The 20,757-nt window shown below is 37.6% G+C and overlaps 4 protein-coding genes and 1 pseudogene across 4 annotated transcripts; 3 read left to right on the plus strand and 2 right to left on the minus strand.

The window, feature by feature from the left end:
- Positions 1 to 1,944: 1,944 nt before the first annotated feature.
- Positions 1,945 to 4,537, minus strand: LOC141832946 (uncharacterized). Its single transcript, XM_074720312.1, has 3 exons — positions 4,432 to 4,537; positions 4,234 to 4,347; positions 1,945 to 4,055 (listed from the first exon to the last, which is right to left on the minus strand). The coding sequence occupies exons 1-3, from the start codon at positions 4,472 to 4,474 to the stop codon at positions 1,945 to 1,947; spliced, it is 2,268 nt and encodes a 755-aa protein (XP_074576413.1). The 5' UTR covers positions 4,475 to 4,537.
- Positions 4,538 to 8,195: 3,658 nt separating this feature from the next.
- Positions 8,196 to 10,855, plus strand: LOC141832948 (perakine reductase-like). Its single transcript, XM_074720313.1, has 7 exons — positions 8,196 to 8,301; positions 8,387 to 8,554; positions 8,629 to 8,832; positions 8,931 to 9,103; positions 9,562 to 9,658; positions 9,760 to 9,913; positions 10,492 to 10,855. Exons 1-7 carry the CDS (start codon positions 8,242 to 8,244, stop codon positions 10,689 to 10,691), a joined length of 1,056 nt encoding a protein of 351 aa, XP_074576414.1. The 5' UTR covers positions 8,196 to 8,241; the 3' UTR covers positions 10,692 to 10,855.
- Positions 10,815 to 11,626, minus strand: LOC141832949 (early light-induced protein 1, chloroplastic-like). The gene is made up of 2 exons (XM_074720314.1): positions 11,411 to 11,626; positions 10,815 to 11,321 (listed from the first exon to the last, which is right to left on the minus strand). Exons 1-2 carry the CDS (start codon positions 11,591 to 11,593, stop codon positions 10,977 to 10,979), a joined length of 528 nt encoding a protein of 175 aa, XP_074576415.1. The 5' UTR covers positions 11,594 to 11,626; the 3' UTR covers positions 10,815 to 10,976.
- Positions 11,627 to 13,662: 2,036 nt separating this feature from the next.
- Positions 13,663 to 16,187, plus strand: LOC141833199 (protein LIFEGUARD 2-like). The gene is made up of 4 exons (XM_074720584.1): positions 13,663 to 14,087; positions 14,202 to 14,315; positions 15,407 to 15,564; positions 15,655 to 16,187. Exons 1-4 carry the CDS (start codon positions 13,835 to 13,837, stop codon positions 15,862 to 15,864), a joined length of 735 nt encoding a protein of 244 aa, XP_074576685.1. The 5' UTR covers positions 13,663 to 13,834; the 3' UTR covers positions 15,865 to 16,187.
- Positions 16,124 to 20,032, plus strand: LOC141833976 (putative disease resistance protein RGA1; annotated as a pseudogene).
- The last annotated feature ends 725 nt before the right edge of the window (positions 20,033 to 20,757 follow it).

Genomic DNA, 20,757 nt, shown 5'->3' on the forward strand with positions numbered 1-20,757 from the left:
ATAGCAGAAATTCAAAATGTCAAAGTTGAGGAAAACCAGCAGCAAGTTCAAATTAGAAATGTCCAAGTTAAGGAAAGCAAGTTCAAAGTTCAGATGATAGATTGCAAAATCATGATACTTAAACTCACTTAACCCTTAAATAATTTGGGATATGGGGAAGTAGTGAATCTCCTTCCCTGAAAAAGAATACATCAAAATGAACAAAATGTAAACAGAAATAAAGTAAGAATGATGATTAATACAATCTCCACGTGAGAAAACTCCATTACTTACTGGTTTATGAAAGCAATTAACTGAAACCATATGGGGCAAATCTTTTGTCAATGGCCCAGTTGCTGCATCAATTGGTGCTTGAGCTGAGGACACAGTACCCTTCTGTTACGTTTTCCAAGGATTCCTTGCAACCTTTTGGATTTTACTGCTATGGGAGGCATTCGGATCATGCCATTTTTCTCTTCCTTAATTTTGGAGTTGTGTTGAAGTTGCTGATTCTTCATTTGTCTGGTTATTATCTTCACCACCATGTGCACTGACGAATTCTGACTTGATAACAGGATCCTGTGAACTGGGCTTGCAAGACTTTGTCACTTCAGCTAGACAATCTAAAGGATTCCAGAGCTCAGTCTTATGCTGATAGGATTCCCTTTTACTAGATGTATGTTTGATGTAGTGCTGAATGATTCGGCACTGTACCTGAAGTCGTCTGAGAAAGTTTGCAAAGTTAAACATGGTCACTAATGAAAAAAGAAGCAACTTACTCCAGTTATATGCAACAGAGAAAGTGAAAAATAACTAAACCAAAATTTTTATCTGCCAGAGCAAAAGTCAAGTCAAATTTTAGGTATAATGGTCTATTTGAAGGCTCAGGAAGTAGGAAAAATTTACTCCAGTTAGCTCAGCTGAAACACATTTTCTTGGATATCTAATGGATCCGTCTATACTACCTAGCAGTGGATTGCCATACAATCAAAGCAAATCAATGGAATTGGATCTCAAAACAAACTAGACTGAAGTTTTAGCTGTAAAATCAATCTAAGAGTCAACAGTATGTTTCTTGGAAAGTGCAATAAGGACATGAGTAATATATTTCCTTGCCTCTTAAGGTTTCACAGACAGTCTATTCTTTTGTTCCAATTGCGAGTTCACGGTCAGAATAATCACTATGATGCTTCCTTTATCAAGAATTTTTGTCGACTAGCACTGATTTCAGGTAATTCCCCTCGTGCAGATATTCTCAATTCTGTACCCAACCCCACTAATCCATTCAAGTAAAGAAGACATGCAAAAAATGGTCTATTGTTGATAGAAGGAAACTACTCATTCCATGTACAAGAAAAAGGAAATGAAAATTTTAACTTACACTGTCCAGTTTACGTATCAACCTTCTGCTTTCTCGGTATGTAGGCAAAAATATAAACTTGGAATCATATGCCATGCCTCATAACGAAGTAGGAAAAAAAACTCAAAACGAAAAGAAGTAAGTTTCCATACCTAGAGATCACCCAATTTTCAGAATCTTCTATAGAAAGAACAAAGAGAAGTGGGGAAAAATATCAAAGATCGATTCTCACACGCCTAAGAAACCAAGGAATGGCGTAATCCAAGATCGAAGAACTCCAAACTAGGAACACCACGTTGAAACAACATGGGGACAAGTTTTGGACTGCAAAAGAACAATTATCTCAGTGAATTTGTTCCGTAATTGATGCGTGAACCATAGCCCACATTTTAGATAAACTTCATTTGTTTTTGATACATTCAAACCTTAAATCCAAACCTCTCACAATCCCATCAAAAAGGAAAAAAAACATCTGAAAAAATAAAACAAAAAAAATGCAACTCTGTCTGAACCAGTCACAGAAATGAGAGATCTTTGCTCAGACAACAAACATCAAATTTCTTACGAATCAAAGCTTCTGCCCGTGGCATCACGAGCCGAAGTAGTTAATCCATGGCTGTTGTGCAGCAGATCCAGTTGCTGAAGAGGGAAGACCTATGCTTGTGCTTCCCTTTTCCACTTGGTGGTGTTGCAGTGGTCTCCTCGCACGGCGACTTCTCAGCATCGCCCTCCTTGTTGTTCAAATGGATGTCTTCCTTCTTCTCAAATGTATCCACAACTTGAGCTTCTTCCTTCATGAAGCTGAGACGTGGCGTTTTCAGTTTCCTTGAATCATTTCTTTCCAACTCATTGTTGTTCGAATGTATCAGCGCATTGATGACTTCTTGTTCTGAAGGATTTCCTTCAGATTGTTCGACACAAACCACCTGGGTTGCGTTACTGCTTGATTGGTATTCTTGGTTGCCACCTGATGAACCATTGTGACTATTTGTCTTTTCTATTGCAGGGATTACTGAACCTTCTTCTAGATCTTCCTGCTTCAGCAGTAAAGTTCCTTCACTTGTTATTTCTCGATACGGTTGAAGAATGAATTCTTCAAGGACTTTACCTGTATCTGATTCAGATGTATGAAGACTGCATCTTTGTTCTTCAGTGTATGTTTCAGTCTTAAACTCGACCGCAGGCTCATAATTCTTGGGACCATCTTCATTTTCCATCTTCTGCATTGATATAACTTCTTCTCTTGCTTCGATCTTGCTCGCCATTAAGATCATCTGATTTTGACTTTGTTCAAAAGTGAACTCTTTGTTGCTTCCAAATGATGCAAGATTTATGCCATCATTATGTATAGTTACATGAAGGCACTGCTCTTGTGCTTCAGTGTTTGACACTGCCACGGAATCCAAAACCTTCTCACCATTTTCGACTTGCACAACTGGTTTAACTTCCATACTGCTCAATGGTAAAACTGATTGACTTTGCCCGATATCGTTCATCCCCGATTCAAAATCTGGCTCGGTGGTTTCCTCAGTAACTTCTAGGATCTTGGAATCAATGTCAAGGCATTCACTATCGGAATTTTTGGAATTTGGAACACTTTGATCCAGAAGTTTTTCTACAGTAGTTTCCCATTCAAGATCCTTCAACAACTCGGGCAATCTGTTATCCGGCTGAATAACAATGAATTCAGTATCAGATGGTTCCGCTTGAACTGAAGGCTGTGGCATTGAAAAGTTTGGGAGCTCCAAGTAAATGTCTGGACATGCGCTAGCAAGACAAGTGGAAATCAGATGCCTTTCGTTCGTTGTTTCAGAATCCTCTGCAGGTTTTCCCTGCTCTTCTGAACATTTCTGCAACCCTTGATCTTCCTGAGCAACATTAAGTCTCAGCTCATGTGGTTCAGATGGCGGCGGCACAGATCGCACTTCTTTTTCTACTAAATCTAGCCTCCACCCGACTTCCTTCTCTTCAAAGTTCATCATATCCCTACTTGCCATGCCAACTGAATTATGATTGGCTTCGCTGACTGAGTGTTGATCTGAAGTAGCCATCTCATCTGTGTTTTTCCTTTCCATCGATCTCTCTTCTCTCCCTATCGCTATCTCTTCGCTCATTAATGCATCAGAACTGAACAAAGACGATGGTAATTCAAATAAACTTTGCCCTTCTAATTTGATGTCCTGGACTGGTTGGCATTCCTTGTTTTGTGATTCACTTTCGCAGCTCATTTCCTCTTCTTTCATAGCTAACAGTTCAGTTACTGCCATAACATTATCAGAGACGACGACTGAACTAAAATCGAACTCCAGTTGATTTTCTACCTCAGTCTCGGACATGTTCTCTATTTCTCGTTGTATTTGAGTAACATGAATGCTGCATGTGTCTACTTCAAGATCATCAAGTGTCACTGTTATGGATGCACCATTTTCTGTAGGCTCTATTTTGGATAGCTGTTCGATTCCATTTTGATCATCTTCTCTACGCAGACACTCTTTCGCAGCATCAACCAGAGGAACAATTTCAATAGACTCTATCAACAAAGCTTTTTCCTCTTGCATTGTGAAATCACTTTTGTTGATGGAAGAATTATCTAGTTCATCAGCATTTTCATTAGACTTTAAAACATCAATGGAGTTACTAGTCAGAATCTCTTCTCCGTCTGCGTAGATAAGATCCATCAATGGAGTTAAGTATTCACCTTTCGTCTTTTCTTCTCCTATTAACCAAATTCCAAACGTAAATGAAATCCTAAATAAGTTGTCATGTAGTCAGATACAAAAACCTACTTTAACAATGAATCAACTATTATCAGATGATACTTTTTTCAGCAAATTAACAGTAGTTGAATAAATAATAAGCAAAAATCTATTTCCTACAAAACACTCAAATGGTACCTTTTAGTATCTGCTGCTTGTCATCAGATGGTGGTAGCTCATCAAAATTGGATCCTCTTTCCTCTTTGTAGCCATCTTTAACATTTGAGGCGGCATCATCTTCAATCTTTTCACCTGATAAATACAATCAAAATCTTTAAAATGACTCCAAGAAACCCACAAAAGTCGATGCAATCGACCAAGGAAGACAAGCCAAACCTCGAATGCCAGTGACATTTTGGTTCCCCATCTCATTGCTCATGCTGTCTAACAATTCATACTCTGAAATTTAAACAAAATCGATGGTCAGAATTGCTAACTCTATGACTGCATAAGAATTAGAAAGAACTTCATATACACAATGATCACCCGTTTGCCGGTGGCCAAAAATTCCTCATGGCTCATCAATTGCTGGCAACTGATTCAAGGCTTTTATAAAGCAAAACTCTTTTCTTGCTACTTTCTTTTCGCCAAAGATAAGACTGTTCATGTATTATTCTATCCTGTTAGCTTCTTTCTTTTCTAGTCTAAATCGAGCGAGCAATTTCCAGCTTTGATCAGCATTGAAGCTGATCCCAAGGCAAGACATGATAGCTTCATAAACAAAACTTTCAACTGTGTTCTTCAAGCTTACTTGATGAGTTGATGACAAATATACATATAGAAGTAGATGGTTTAGAGTGTCTTAGAGCCTTTTAAATTCTTAATACTGAGCTAATTATTGCTGTTCCTGTGGGTGGAAGATTAACATGGAGTAGTTCAATAAAGTGGCGTCCTCCTCTTCTACTTTGCCTAAAACATTAGATGCCGCCATGATTGCCACCACCTTTCATCATTAAGCCATGCCTCGCTGAGGCTGTATATCTTGTGTTGTTGCTAACAAGATGTCATGATTTGCCATTGGATGTTTACAACTCTGCATTTGATCTTGTAAGGACTATATATTGCAAACTCTTTGGGGTTTTGGTTACTTTGGTTAGAAGAATGCGTTGTAAATTAAATTGCTTCTTTGTGGAACCAGCCTAACATAGTGCCCAATTGAGGTAGGAGTAGGTCATAATTTTTTACTCTTCAGCAAGAAGTGAAATTCATCATCCCAGCGATCCTGCACGATCGGTCCCACGATCATCTATGAGAAGGTAAATTGAGAAGCTGCAGTTAACCACAATGGAAAGGGCATTGTCTCGGCTTCGTCGAAATTCGACCCTTGTCCACTTCAACAAATCTGTCCCATCATAACCAACTCAACTATGTCGTGGAGGCCATAATTTTTTACTCTTCTGCAAAAAAATGAAATCCGTCACACGACTATCTATAAGGAGGTAAATCAAGTCAAGATTCAAACTCTTGCCCTCTTCTGCAAGTCTGTTCTATCGTAACAACTTAACTATACCACGGGTGCATAATTTTTTACTCTTCTGCAAGAAGAGTTACTCATATCATATCAGAATGAAACACGATCAATTGATAATTAAAACACTTTCAGAGACTTCTATTTGGTATGGGATGGTCCCGTACCAACCCAAATTTTAATTCATCAAACATTATTTAATATTTTTTTAAAGATTTCAAATATTTTTTTATTATTTTTAATAATTTTTAATTTTTTAAATTTAAAGATATTTTTATCTTTTACAAATTAAAATTTTATTTTGAGCCTATTAAATACCTATTTAATTATTTTTTAAAAAATTATTTATTAAATAAGTTTTTCTTTTTTTATGAAAATTTAGAGATCTTTTCATTTCAGATTTATTTCTTCTTAGATTCTTTTTAATCTTTAATTTCTAAAATAATCGTTATTTTATCCAGCATCATCAATCATATAAGAGCCAACCGATCGAACCTTCGCCAATGCATGTAGAGTCTAGCACAACCGATGTGTTGGGCCAGACACAACTCATGTTCCCACATGTTTGGTCAAAGTATACTCGCATGCACGACCGAGCATAACCCTTGTATTGTTAATTAATTAAAATGTTGCCAATTAATTAAAATGATTGACCTTTCCGTGGAAAGATACACCCTCATCACATATCTTCCTTGAAAAAAAAATGAATTTTATTTTCCCTAAAATTGCATTGTTGAAGGCATAACACGAAATTATGTTTTGTAGAAATTTTCAGAAAAATAATTGCTGAAAGTATTATGTATTTTTTCCATTGCAAGTACACTTACTCAAAGAATCGGAAAATATATTCGTAAATAATTAATTATAACTTCGTTTTGTTTGAAAACATATCACGATACTAATCACCCTGTGTCTATCATTTAAATATCATTAACTACAAGAATCCCAATCATTATTGAATCTATAAGCAAATCCTCGGTGTATTATTGTCCTATTCTTAAACAAAAAGGAAAAAGAACAAAGACAAGGTAGGAGTTAATTAACAATCAAACAATTTATAGATGTCTATTAAGTTTAATCACTTCTAACTATTTGTGGAATTAAAGGGAACTTATCATAAAAATAAAAAACCCCAACATCTTCACTGATAAAATCTGATTAAGGCACCATATATAATATGATAAATATAGCTTAAGTGAGTTTCTAGAATAGATTATTGAGAAATAAATAACCACTGACCATCTATATATGTGGTTTGCATGTCTGGCAAGATCTCATAAAATCTAATGATTAGCAGAAGAAAACTAGATCTTCGATCTCATGCTTAATCTGGTGCTCCCATCAGCAGATGAAACTGCAACATGATCTGCTACTTAAATTTCTCCACGTATCCATAATCTTTACAATTTGGATCATGAAAAAGAAGATCAGATCATGCTGGCAGCTTCAGCTTCTTGTGGTGCACCATACTGATCACAGAGAGAGAGAGAGAGAGAGGTGTGGAGAAGAGTTAGAGGACAAAGGGAGGCATATATAGAAGGAAGGAACATGAAACAACACCTGTCACTATGTTTTTATCCATCGGTTACTTAGAATTGTATACGGCAATACTTGAAAAGATTTGTTTTTCAGAAAAAAAACATAAACTGAAGAGTAAGTATGTAAAGGATTAAAGTCGTGGGCTTGTTAACTAGATGATAAAAAAGGGATCGTAGATTAGTTAATTAATAAATGATAGAGCAACTACAAAATATAGCTTATTTTTGCTTGATTATGATCTGTAGCTGTACGTATAAATCTTTATGATATGAGTGTGAAATAAAACCTCAAACCATAAGCATATATGAGCGACTAGAATACTGTGAATTGTGAAAATAAAAGTAAACTAACTAAAGTTTTTGAAGCATGTGATAGTCGAGAAGTAGCCAGAGACATACAGGATAGTTGAGAGGGTAAACAGAGTGCATGCATGCTAGGGTTAGGGTTGAGGTTGACAGTCCATTGGCTCATAGCATTAGGTTGCAGGTGGTAGGGGTGCAATGCATGCACAAGCCGTACGCTCGTGCATGCCAATGCTTGGTGTGCAACAAAAAGCCCTGGCCTGAGATGTGATGGAGAAGAAATTACTGCCAATTATTATTATTATATTGATAGTAGACTCATGCATCAGGAGTAAGTTAAGAATTACAGACAAATGAGAGAGTCCAACAGATTGTGTTCTTCGAGAGGGCGGTTGCAGTTCGGCTGCGAGAGTTGGATTGCATGAGTTGTTCCCTCCAGGCGCTTTTCCAAGTACAAATTTTAAAGCGTTGGAGTGTAGTAGGGCTGGAAGTCTATTATGGATAGCTTAGCTTGTTTTTGATCTGACATTTTGACCTTGCATAAATGTTTATAATATAAATAAAGTTAATTATTGATTTTTTCAGTAGAACCAAATTGTTCGGTGAAATAGTGGAGAATTTAATCTAGAAAAACAGGGGCATGATTTCGACATTTTGACAGCAAATTCTCCACTCTGTTGATTCAGTGTTCCTCTTGGTCAATCTTTCATGAGGTCCTTGCTTACCTCATTGGAGCAAATTATCTCCAGTGCCGTAGCTTTCAGCGTCTCCACTGATTCCAGCCGTCCTCTATAAACTCTCCGACCCTCCATTTGTGTCTTGCTCAATCCTGAAGCAATGGCTGATCATGTCGAAATCCAGATTCCAAGAGTGAAGCTGGGCGCCCAGGGCTTCGAGGTACGTCTACCCTTTCTTAGTTATACTTCATTTCTTTCCAAGTTCTCCGATTTTCCATAACCCGCCTCAAAGATCGCTCTTTTAGGTCTCCAAATTAGGGTTTGGTTGCATGGGTCTCACTGGGATTTATAACTCCCCTGTAAGCGATGAATCTGGCATCGCCGTCATTAAGCATGCTTTCGACCATGGAATCACCTTCTTCGACACCTCCAATGCCTACGGTCCGCGTACCAACGAGATCTTGCTCGGGAAGGTTTCACTTTTTGTCAAATCGCTCCCCTGCTTACCGACTGTAGAAGAGAAAACTGATTGTTTAATTGGGTTTAGGCTTTGAAGCAATTGCCACGAGAAAAGATTCAAGTAGCCACAAAGTTTGGGATTGTAGCCCATGATCAGAGAGGTTTGGTGGTCAATGGCAAGCCTGCATACGTGAGGGCGTGCTGCGAGGAAAGCATCGGGAGGCTCGGGGTGGACTATATTGATCTTTACTATCAGCACCGAGTTGATAAGACCGTGCCGATAGAGGAGACTGTAAGGATTACTTACTTGTGAAGATTTCTAAACTGTTTATTGTATGAAAGTGTGTTGTTTTGAGGTAATGATTGATAATTTTTTAGATTAATTGACAGATGGGAGAGCTTAAGAAGTTGGTGGATGAAGGCAAAGTGAAGTACATCGGTCTCTCAGAGGCTAGTCCCAACACCATCAGGCGTGCTCATGCTGTGCATCCTATCACCGCAGTGCAAATGGAATGGTCACTCTGGACTCGTGATATCGAGCCAGAGATAGTCCCACTTTGCAGGTCTGATTTGCTGTCCATTTTGTTAATTGCAAGTGCCTATACGTACATTCTCATTTTGGTTGAAAACAGAATGGGCCTCTAGGCAATTCATTTGAAAGGTTGAAATGAATAGAGAGGTGCTGTGAGTGCTAAAAATATATATCATAGCTGTGGAATAGCATGAAGCAGTAAGTTACACACTAAGTTCGATAGGAATTGGTACTCATTTGAAGTAGACGATAAGAGATGTCAATCAGTAATAAGGGTAACATTCCAATTTGTGTTTTGCATTATCAGAGTCACTTCAACAGCATTTCATGTTGACAATTTATCATAGTGTGTCAATGTTATGTATTGCCATAATGAAAACAACATGCAATAGGAGAGATACTCGCACTGTTTTTTTTATATTGCAAACTTTTATCCGGAAAGAGCTTTGAATACTCCATTTGCTAATATGTTCTCCAATGTATACGCAGAGAACTTGGTATTGGAATAGTTCCTTACAGCCCTCTTGGTCGTGGGTTTTTTGCTGGCAGAGGAGTCACTGAAAATTTGCCATCTGATTCAGCTTTGGTATAGACACTTTTGCATCTAGAATCTATCTTGAATATTTTGATGGAATGCATTATATGAATTTCCATGGCTGCGTTTTTCTCTATCTATGTATTTGCAAGAACAATATCCCAAGATTTGCGGGTGAGAATCTAGAAAAGAACAAAATTTTGTACACACGAGTAGAGAATCTGGCAAGAAAACACCACTGCACTCCTGTTCAACTAGCTCTGGCTTGGGTTCTCCATCAAGGAGACGATGTGGTTCCTATCCCAGGTATTTTGGTTTTTTTTAGAAAATCATGATAATGCACGCATCGTATTACTATTGTTTTTGGAATCCCTATTGTGTTTTACTTTGTTTAGGGTTGATCGGTTTGCTAATGTTAATGGAATGCACGCTAACAATGGGAAATTTAATAACTGAGGTTCAATGGATGGACGAAGATGTTGTGAACTTAATAGGTGAAGCATGTGTTGTATTAACAAAACGTATAGTGTAAGGGTAAAATCTAAACACCTTTTTGCTGTTAAAACTTCAATACTTTGTCAACTCATTTCCAATTGGAAATTTAACTCTAACTTCATAACTAGAAAATTGTGATATGAAAGTGTCATTCATCGTCGTTCATTTGATATCAGCAAGCCTTAATGGGATACTTAAAGTTCTTAAACAGCTTTATCATTTCATCTCGTGCAAAATTGAAAACTTTGCTATAAGACAAAGTCATTGACTTTCTATCTTCCATCCAAAGCCAATAGGATACTTACATGAATCTAGCAACGGAAATAAATTCAGTTTCTCATGAATGCTGCTTAATTACATATTATCAAAATTGTGCCTTCAATTTTCAGGGACAACCAAGATAAAGAACTTGGACGTGAACATCGGATCTTTGAAGGTGAAGCTGACGCCGGAGGATTTGAAAGAATTATCGGATGTAGTGAGTGAAGAAGAGGTTGCGGGTTATAGATCATACACTCTATCCGAGGCGCACACCTGGAAGTATTCTGATACACCTCCCTTGCAATTACATGGTTACCCATCAGCATAGACTTTTCTCACTATGTTATCGTTTCTCCCAACTCTGCGTGTTAAACAATTAATAGCGATAGACTTATTATCCAAGCAGTTTGACATCCGGATGAAATTCTGTCAAAGGATTGATTCCCATGTGTACTATAAAGTTTATAATAAAAGAGCTTGTATGTTGTATCATCTTCGACTTGAAATGCTACTGAACATTTAAAAGTATCCAATGATTTTAACTATATTTTCCCAATAAAATTCTGTGTAAATTTTCATGGATGCATGATCATGCTCTTATTTGCTTCTGATGTCACACGAGAGGCCCTCCCTTGAGGAACTCCGTGAAGGCCAGCGCCACTATTCCAAGCATGGCGAAGCGCCCGTTCCACAGCTCTGCGTCCGCCGTCATCACCCCTCCGGACTTGGACTGTGCGCTCACACCCTTGAGCAGCGGCACCAAGGAGGCCGCCGACAGCAAGGCGGCGGTGCCGGCGAACCACGGCAGCCCTCCGTTCATGAGCTGCGCCACCAGGTCGTCACCCCTCGCGAGCTCCACCGCGATCGCCGACACGAAGCCGATCATCGCCAGGCGGCCGTTGATCCTCTCCGGCCCCGGCCCACTGAACGCGAGGATGTCAAAGAACCTTGTGCTTTCCTGCGTCGTCCCCGGAAGCAGGTTCATTCATTAATTAATCTTAATTTACAGAGAGAATATACCGTATGTTATGGGTCCATTGTGCTTACCTTGGGCTTCGGAGTTGGGCCGGTGACCGGCGGTTCCTGAGAACGTTGTTCCTCAGCTTGACACCTCACCGGCGACACACGCCCCACGCGCTTGGGCAGCAACAGAGCATTAGAAGGCAGAGCTGCAAAATAAATCCTGGAGCCTGCGACGCATGACTGCAGCATTGCTGATGATGCGGCCATGGCAATCTCTGAGATAGAAAACAACGATCAATGGAGCACTTCTTGACATTTAATTGTGATGAGGATGCGGGTATTTATAGGAACGGAAGAGAAGGGAAGGTGAAGAGGTGGAGGAAGAGACGCCACGTTGAATGGAGAGGCGGGGCCATGGGTTGGCGTAACGTGGACGGCAGTTGTCTTGGCATGCGGAGTGGGCGGCGACGTGGACGCCGGAGACACCACGGAGAGGTGGAGAAAAGTCGGGAAAGATCACGAATTGGGAGGTTTGTGCAGTGGAGTTGAGCGCGCGCGGATGTCGACGTGGGACAGCAGCTTCCCATGAATCTTGGGCATGTAGTGCCAATTAACGGGGAAGAAGATTCGCAGAGTATGATGAATTTTTTTTTTTTAAGTGGAATCTATCATTTTAACGGTTTTACACGAATCAAGATTATTTATGAGAAAATAAATTAAAAAATTACAATTTCTGACGCAAAGATCAACAACAGACGGACTTGTGCTGAGAGGCTTTCACTTGACCTCGTCATTGCTAATGTTCTTGGCTCTTTTCCTTGCTTTTTTTTTTTTAGTAATTTTTTTTATTCGAATGGCCAATTTACGACAAAATACTTTGACATGCTTTTAACTTAAATAAACATGTTTAAGAAAAAAATGCTCATTTAATTTTTTTCACTAATTAATATTAATCAACCCACATGCAATTACAGTGTTATCCGCGTCAGCACCTACTCAACTAGTCAACGTCAACGACGACGCGGTCGGTCAATAATGACTCCGCGAAGCGTTTATTGCGTTTCCTTCCCTACAACGTCTCAACCCACACCATCGCTCGGACTTGAAACCGTCGGATTATTACTTGGGAAATTCTTGGCCGTTGAACTATGCAACGCCAAATAGGGTTGGTCGTTTAACTTTTATTACACCCATAATTTCAGCAGTTTTTTGAAAGGCTCCTTGTGGTTTTAGATTAGTTGTTTTAACTTTTATAATTTTATTATTTTCATTGAAAAGCCACTGAGATTAGTTTGAGTTATTACACTTTGATAAGCTAATCATGCTAGTAAATTGCTAACGTTTCGTCATCTGTTGAATGGCACTACGGTGCTTTGGGACCGCAATATCATATGATTTGAGTTTAATGAGATATTATAATGCCTGATACCAGAATTTTTTTTAAATAAAATAAAATATTAGTAGAATAAACGAGAAGAAATTCATATCCTTAATAAAAGTTAAATAAAACTTAATTTTGGATGACAAAATAAATAAGAATAGATAAAATTATAAAATTTATATTTGATTATTTTTATCAAAACTTTCACTCGTTTATTTTGCAAATTCAACCTATAAAATTTACATAAATTTATAAGTTGATAATATTAAATAATAAAAATAATTAAAAGATAAATAAAAATATGAACGTATGTTTTACTTTGATGATGAAGAAAATATATATATATATATATAAATGTACATGGATACCTTTGAAAATCATTCATATATAATAATATCATGAAATAAGAAAAACAATATCACCTTGATGAATGAATTAGGATGGATATCTAAGATTTATTTCATATATAATAATAGACGGATATCCGAAGTTTTATTCATATATAATAATAGATGGTATCCGATTGAGTTTTGGATAGGAAAAATCCTATCCAAAAACTCAACAATAACAAATTTGGATTAGGGCATTATTCAAATACACTATTTTAAAATAATTACTCAACTCAATCCTTACTTAGTTGATAAGATCGGATCAGATTTCAAATACTTGAATCTGAATTTTCACTTTTAATTATATCTCTTCTTTTCTAACAGATAGAATTCGTCATCTTAAAACTAATTATGCCTCTTAAAGGTTATGACGCAAGTTGTCAATCTTATTTATTATTCACAGAAGGGGGAAAAGTACAAAGGGTGAAACGGAACCTAAAATGCTATTTATCAACCTACGAGGTGTAAAACAAAATATTTGTGATTTATCAATTCAAATTCCGAAACAAATATTTATACTTTCTTATATTTTCGTTTTATTTAATTCCTTCCCTAAACGGCTCATCAGTCCCTTAAACTGCTTCGAAGAATACCCGCCCGTTGAAGTAATCGTCTGCTTCTTTCTTCTTCCTCCAAATCGTTCGATCTCTCTTCTCTCTATTGGAGTTCGGAAACCCTAGCGTCAAATCTTGAGGCTTTTCTTCCTTCCCACGTTATCCCCAAGCGAATTCGATCTCGATGTGGCCCAAGTCTGCGAAAGGCGTGGATTTGGAGGCCAGCGGGCCGAGCGCGCTCTACCCCAACATGACTGAGAGCCCGGTGCTCCGATGGGGGTTCATCAGGAAGATTTACTTCATCCTCACCATCCAGTTGGCTCTGACGGCGGCAGTCTCCGCCGTGGTCGTCTCGGTTAAACCCATCCCTCACTTCTTCGTCTCCTCTAGTGCCGGTTTGGGGCTCTACATCTTCCTCTTGATTCTTCCATTTATCAGTACGGATTTATCATCTTGTTTATTTTTCCTTGATTCTTTTTGGTTATAGGTTAAAGATCCTTTTCGTTGTTTTTTTAATTGAGCTTTGCATTTTGGGTTTTTGTGTACTGCAGTTTTGTGTCCTCTGTATATGTATCAAGAACGGCACCCTATCAATCTTCTTCTTCTTGGATTGTTCACTGTGTCGATCAGCTTTGCTGTTGGGATGAGTTGTGCATTTACAAGCGGTATCTTCTTGTCTCTTACTATTGCAAGAAATTAATATTTGACTCTCTGATAGATCAAAATACATGATTTGGGCACCTTTGGTGCTTTCCTACTTTTGGGATATATGAATTACATAACATTCCGATCTTTGTATTATTGACAAGTCTTTAAACTGGAACTACTTCTTTGAAGAAAAAAAGGTGACAAAACAAAGATTGAAATTACATGATCACATGGGTATTTTCATTGTCAATCACCATTCGTGCAATGATGATCTTTCTTAACCTTGTTATTAGACGACTAAAGTTGATGTCTCTATTTTCCAGGGAAAAAAAAGTTAGAATGGAAATGCCTTCTTATATTTTTTGCATTATTATTAAAATTGCTGAATTTGACAGTAAGAATGTTTCTTTCTTTCTTTTTTTAAAAAAAAAATCATAATTTTCTTTGGCTCTTCCTCTCTAGCTGTATCTTTATCACTTGCAGTTGGAGTTGAAATTTCAGAATTGTTAAACTTGTTTGAGGAGATCGTTAAAACTGCCCGCTTGGAGATGCTTGCGCACCGAGTGACTTCGTTTATAAGCAATGTTTTGAAAAAGAAATATTCACGTAACATGATGGATAGTTGGAAAGCGACCATTTATTTTGATTGGAGTTAATGTCTTTCTCCCTAAGTCTTTCTTGGTTAAATATTGGCCTTTTCTTTTCATGACCAAATTATGGACATATCTGAAGGGCCTGTGCTATTCCAAACTTGTATTTTAATATATCACAGCATATCTGCAATTCTGGATTATGAGTTGGAACCCTCTCTTGAACATATGCATTGACGCCTAGTTTCAGATTAAATTCAACTCTTTCTTGTACTTTTAGTATGCATATATTGCTTTGTGGATAGTTGTTAGAAGGAAACACAGAGGAATATTAGCATGTGTTTGACCAACAGCTTGAAACTTTGCTGATTAATTCATTATATTTTCCCCCTTGTCCAGCTTTGTAGAATCCACCATATCTTAGTTTATAGGTATACAAAACTTCATAAGCATTTTTTTTCCCATTCCTCTTCGAAGAATACTTGATTTTAGACTGAGGTATATACTCTTTCCAACAGGAAAAGTCATTTTGGAAGCTGCTATTCTCACAGCAGTAGTGGTGGTTAGTCTCACTCTGTACACATTCTGGGCTGCTAGGAGGGGCCATGATTTCAACTTTCTTGGCCCGTTTCTTTTTGCTGCCGTCTTGGTTTTACTGGTTTTTGCTCTCATCCAGGTCATCCTTGCCAACCTTATTTTTTAGCTTTTCTATTTAGCTTAATGAATAATGCTTCAATAGCTCATGGTGCATCATCTTTTTATCCAGGTTCTATTTCCACTTGGAAAACTGTCTACCATGATATATGGTGGACTAGCAGCATTGGTGTTTTCCGGCTACATCATATATGACACCGATAACCTGATCAAACGATTTACCTATGATCAATATATCTGGGCTGCCGTTTCACTGTATCTTGACATTGTCAATTTGTTCCTTTCGTTACTCACTTTGCTCAGGGCTGCTGATGATAGTTGAAAATATATTAGCAATGTAAAAAACGTGATATATTTTCTTAGTGTTTTTTTTGTTTCAGGTACACTTTGTATTGTTTCCATATTTTATCTTTATTGATCTAGACAACCATGCAATCTATAAGATGTAATTCTACTACATTGGCTCTTGCACTTATGTTTGTCAATTGTCCAACTTACCATTAGGCTACTGAAAATTTTTAGGTGGTGGAAATCAGTAAACACGACTGTTTTTTTCTCTCTTTGTTGTACCTATGATAGCGATGAATGTGAAGAAGATGCCTGCATATTGTATGTTGCAATTGTGGGATAAGAAATTTGAGACAATGATTTGTTGTTTCTGTTAGCCCATTGATGCTGCATTAGGAAGAAATTTATCTCAATTAGAATATTTAACATAGTGGTTCTGCAGGCCTAAAAAAATCATGATTTTTTTTTCTTGAAGATAATTAAACAAGGAAGAGTGACTAGAAAATTTTCTTGTCCTTTATAATTTGTATTCATGAAAATGTGTTATAATAATGCTAATTATAAATAGTAGATATATGTAAATGTGAATTAGATCTATTTTTTTTCTCATTGATTTTTTTTTCCTTCGGAGATCTTGTAGTAAATATTTGATGCTTAAACTATAATTTGCATCAGGTGTCACTTTGCTATCTACTGCACCAAAAAATTATAAAGAAAGACCTGTTGTTTGCAGTATGGAGTTGTAGACGATTTCAAAGATTGCAGGATTCTCTCGACAACTCTAAATTTATCATTAACATCGTTTACGAAAAAAATATTAAAAAACATCTAAAAGATAATATACGAGTAATCAAAGACATCTCCTTTGGCAGAGACAAAGAGCTGCAAGAACTCAAGGATTTGTTGTTGGAACCAGAAGTCGCATCTAAATTTGGTCAAAGTGGATTCTCTGTTTTGTCTATCGCTGGTATTGGAGGGATTGGGAAAACCACTCTTGTTCAGGCAGCCTTCAATGACAGCATCGTGAAAGAATACTTCGAGCTCAGAATTTGGGTCTGTGTTTCTGTAAATTTCTGCACAGATAGGTTGACCAGACAGATTATAGAGTATGCAACCGAGGTGAAGTGTGATCTCACGAATTTCGCTTTTCTTCAAGAGGTTCTCGAAAAGAAGATATTTCTTCTTGTATTGGATGATGTGTGGAACGAGGACAGGCACAAATGGGAGACCCTCTGTGCACCATTGAGGTCTGGAAAGCCTGGTAGCAAAATATTTTAAGATTGCTATGGTTAGTGATGTGGATGCCATTCATCTGGAAGGTCTTTTTGGGAATTTTTCAAGAAATGTGCATTTGGTTCTTCGAGAAGTGGAGTTCATCATCCTCATTTGGAAGCCATGGCGAAGGAGATGATTTGCAAGTTGAAGGGATTGCCGCTTGCAGCAAAATAGGAGGGTTGCTGAGCATGAAGTTGGATGAGCAGTACTGGAAAAGCATTTTAGATAGCAAAATATGGCAGCTTCCCCAGGAAGAAAATGGGATTATGCCGGTTCTACAACTGAGCTATATATCTTCCTCCTCATCTTAAGCAGTGCTTTGCATTTTGCTCCTTGTTTCCTAAAGATTATAGATTTTCTGAGTCTGAGTTGATCAGTATTTGGATAGCAGAAGGATTCATAGTGCCTCAAGGAAGTACCAGATTGGAGGAGCTAGGAAGCAACTACTTTCATGAGTTAGTTAACAGGTCATTCATTGAAAAGTCAAAGAATGGAGAACTTATAATGCATGACCTCATACATGATCTTGCAGAACTCATATCTGTGGGCGAGTCTTACAGGATTGAAGAAGGCAAGTCCCATGAAATTCCTAGCACGATTAGTCGTCTTTCATCAGTGCATGAAGAGCAACGAGGTATGCAGACAAAAATCTTAACAGAATTCTCTCATTACAATAAATTACGAACGCTGATGTTGTCACCAAGATACACTAGCGAGAGTTTTATTCCTGATTGTGGTGTTTTGGAAAGATTAAAAAAGATTCGTGTTCTTGTCTTGAGTAATTGTGCTTTGGAAGAGCTGCCTGATAGTATTGGCAAGTTGATACATCTCCGCTATCTTGACTTATCCGTCAATCGCAACATTAGAAGGTTGCCTGAGTCATTATGCGACTTGTACAATCTGCAACATTGATATTAGATTATTGTGCTTTGGAAGAGTTGCCTGATAGTATTGGCAAGTTGATACATCTCCGTGATCTTGACATATCCTTCAATAGCAACATTAGAAGGTTGCCTGAGTCATTATGCGATGTACAATCTTAGTTTGATAATGATCTCCCGCATGGCATGATGAAGTTGATCAACTTGAGGGAACTTTATGGTGCAGATAGGTTTATTCCCGAGATAACAGAGGTCGGGAAGCTTACTTTCTTCAACATTTGCCTCCTTTCATAGTGCTAAAGGATAATAGACACAAACTTGCTGAATTAAAGGGTTTGAATCAGCTCCGGGGAGAACTGCATATAACTAATCTTGAGAATGTAGAGAACAAGGACGAAGCAAATATTGCGAGTTTGAAGAGTAAAGAACACCTCGACAGTTTGGAGCTAAAATGGACACCTTTGCAAGAATCCGATTCAGACGTTAATTTGCACATCTCAGAGCAGGTGCTTGAAGGTCTCCAGCCGCATCACAACCTACGATGCTTGACAATCAGAGGATATAATGGTGCTAGACCTCCCAATTGGCTACACGAACAAGTATATTCTAGATTGGAAACTCTCAAACTTGAAAATTGTAAAAGGTGGAACGATCTATCAGTTATTGGGCAGCTATCACAATTAAAGTCCCTCTCCCTTGTGAGAATTCGAGGCCAGATCCATAATTTACACAATTTGTTCGATCCAAAAGTCTGCAGGTTCTTCTCCCAACTAGAAGATTTGACACTAGAGGACATTACCATGTTGGAGGATCTCCCAAATCTTGGACAACTTCCATGTCTCAAGTCTCTTGTCATTAAGAGTTTGCAGGGAGTGAAAATGATAGGCGATAGATTCTTTGCCACAACAGAAGAAGGCAGTTGTTTTCCTAGATTATTTACTCTAGATTTCGTTGAAATGCCTGCATGGGAAGAGTTCTATTACTCCGATGATAGAAATCTATTTCCCTGCTTGAAGTTTCTTACGATTTCAAATTGCCAAAGGCTGCCGATGTTACCTCCCCTTCCTCCTTCAATAACAAGGCTAATATTAAATAAGGTTGGGTTGGTAGATTGTCCAAGATTCAGGAAAGCAATTGATGAAAGTAGCAGCATAACTAATTCTGCATCTGTTACAGAGCTGCTCATTGAGGAATGTCCAAATTTGACAAGTCTAGAACAAGGGTTACTACCACACCATCTACAGCAAATTTATATACAGAAATGTGAACAACTATTGTGGGTGTCAGTCAAAAGGTTGAAAGAACTTACTTCTTTACAGTCATTGTCAATAAAAGAGTGCCCGAAGCTCATGAGCATGACACAAGATGAGTACATTGATTTCCAACTCCCGCCATCAATTACACAACTATGTTTGTCTGATTGTGGAAATCTTTCCAAATCACTGCTTAGTTGCCTGCATAACCTGACCTCATTGTGGGCCTTGAAGATAAGCAATTGTCCTGATCTAGTTTCTTTACCAGTAGAACCATTGCTTAATTTGGCTATGTGTAACAATTAAGAATTGCAATGAGTTGAGATCAGTAGAAGGGCTAGGAATAAAATCCCTCCACATGTTGAAGATTACAGGATGTCCCAAGCTTCTACTTTCTCAAGGAGAGGCACAAACAGAGAAATTATCACTGCAGAGGTTAGAGATTGATGACACGGCGTTTATAAAAAATTTACTATCATCTGTAAAGGATCTTAGAATTTCATCCTCTTGTGAAGCGATGATGTTTGAGGGGGAAGATCAGGAGTCATTGCAAAGCTTGACATCTCTCGATTCATTAAGTTTCTCTAACTGTAAGAATCTACAATTCCTGCCAACAAAGTTGTACACCCTTACGTCCCTTCGTTACTTGCAGATACATAATTGCCCACAAATTCAGTCTCTGCCAGAGAAGGGGTTACCTTCTGCCCTCACAGATCTAAAATTTGAAGGTTGTCATCTGGCAGTGGAGCAGCAGTTGGTAAGGCACTTGGCGGAGATTAAGAAGTCTGGTTGATACAGAAAATGTTATTCTTGGTAGATACTTAAGGCCATGGAAGTCTGGTCGACTACTCCATTTTACCATTAGCCTGAGAATCCATTTTAATGTGGAGGTAAAATCAGAATAGTATTGTTTTTTCAGTAGAATAGTTATACATTTATTTATGCATTGGTATGGCCTCTTTGCACAATACTTTGTTTTAAGAAATTAGATTGCATAAAGAAAATACTTATTTTCTCTTACATTTTGTCTTAAAAAATTATTAATTTACCAATCAAATGTCTTACATAAGAGATGTGATACTGAGGCAGTGATCCGTATTTAAAAGCTAGAAGGAGATTGATCTTTCAGTATTTGACAAATAAAAACATATACATATACTTGAACTTTTATGTTATTTCTGCTATCAAAGTAGTCAAATCTTCCTGCAAACAGGCATTTAACACGTGGAATCAAGTTAAATGTTCTAATTAATATATCATTTTATGAAAAAAAGGCTTTAGGTTTAATTGTTGTTTTATGTATTAATTAGCAGTTAATAGCCTTCATTGTTTACCTTTGATTCAACGTTACTGAAGATGCTATCTTAACAAAGTCCCTACAATTGTTTTTTTTTATCTTTTATTCTGAATTGATTCATTTTTTTCCTTTTGACAAAGTAACTTGTTTCTTCTGTCTTGTTGTTAATGCAGTGAACATGCAGAGCTAGAATGAATGTAAAAATAACCTAGTGGGAAAAA

The sequence above is a fragment of the Curcuma longa genome, chromosome 8 (genome assembly GCF_044706935.1).
Source record: "Curcuma longa cultivar G26 ecotype Majalengka, Jawa Barat chromosome 8, ITB_CL_G26_1.1, whole genome shotgun sequence".
Taxonomy (NCBI): Eukaryota; Viridiplantae; Streptophyta; class Magnoliopsida; order Zingiberales; family Zingiberaceae; genus Curcuma; species Curcuma longa.

What these genes read in the sequence shown, in the direction of transcription:
- LOC141832946 (XM_074720312.1), bottom strand. Translation starts at nt 4,474, where the DNA reads ATGAGCAATGAGATGGGGAACCAAAATGTCACTGGCATTCGAG. An exon ending in AAATGTCACTGGCATTCGAG is followed by an intron (nt 4,348 to 4,431) that starts GTTTGGCTTGTC and finishes TGTATTTATCAG; the next exon opens with GTGAAAAGATTGAAGATGAT. An exon ending in CAAGCAGCAGATACTAAAAG is followed by an intron (nt 4,056 to 4,233) that starts GTACCATTTGAG and finishes TTTGGTTAATAG; the next exon opens with GAGAAGAAAAGACGAAAGGT.
- LOC141832948 (XM_074720313.1), top strand. Translation starts at nt 8,242, where the DNA reads ATGGCTGATCATGTCGAAATCCAGATTCCAAGAGTGAAGCTGGGCGCC. An exon ending in ACGAGATCTTGCTCGGGAAG is followed by an intron (nt 8,555 to 8,628) that starts GTTTCACTTTTT and finishes AATTGGGTTTAG; the next exon opens with GCTTTGAAGCAATTGCCACG. An exon ending in GAGATAGTCCCACTTTGCAG is followed by an intron (nt 9,104 to 9,561) that starts GTCTGATTTGCT and finishes ATGTATACGCAG; the next exon opens with AGAACTTGGTATTGGAATAG.
- LOC141832949 (XM_074720314.1), bottom strand. Translation starts at nt 11,593, where the DNA reads ATGGCCGCATCATCAGCAATGCTGCAGTCATGCGTCGCAGGCTCCAGG. An exon ending in GCCCAACTCCGAAGCCCAAG is followed by an intron (nt 11,322 to 11,410) that starts GTAAGCACAATG and finishes GGGACGACGCAG; the next exon opens with GAAAGCACAAGGTTCTTTGA.
- LOC141833199 (XM_074720584.1), top strand. Translation starts at nt 13,835, where the DNA reads ATGTGGCCCAAGTCTGCGAAAGGCGTGGATTTGGAGGCCAGCGGGCCG. An exon ending in CTTGATTCTTCCATTTATCA is followed by an intron (nt 14,088 to 14,201) that starts GTACGGATTTAT and finishes TGTGTACTGCAG; the next exon opens with TTTTGTGTCCTCTGTATATG. An exon ending in TGGTTTTTGCTCTCATCCAG is followed by an intron (nt 15,565 to 15,654) that starts GTCATCCTTGCC and finishes CTTTTTATCCAG; the next exon opens with GTTCTATTTCCACTTGGAAA.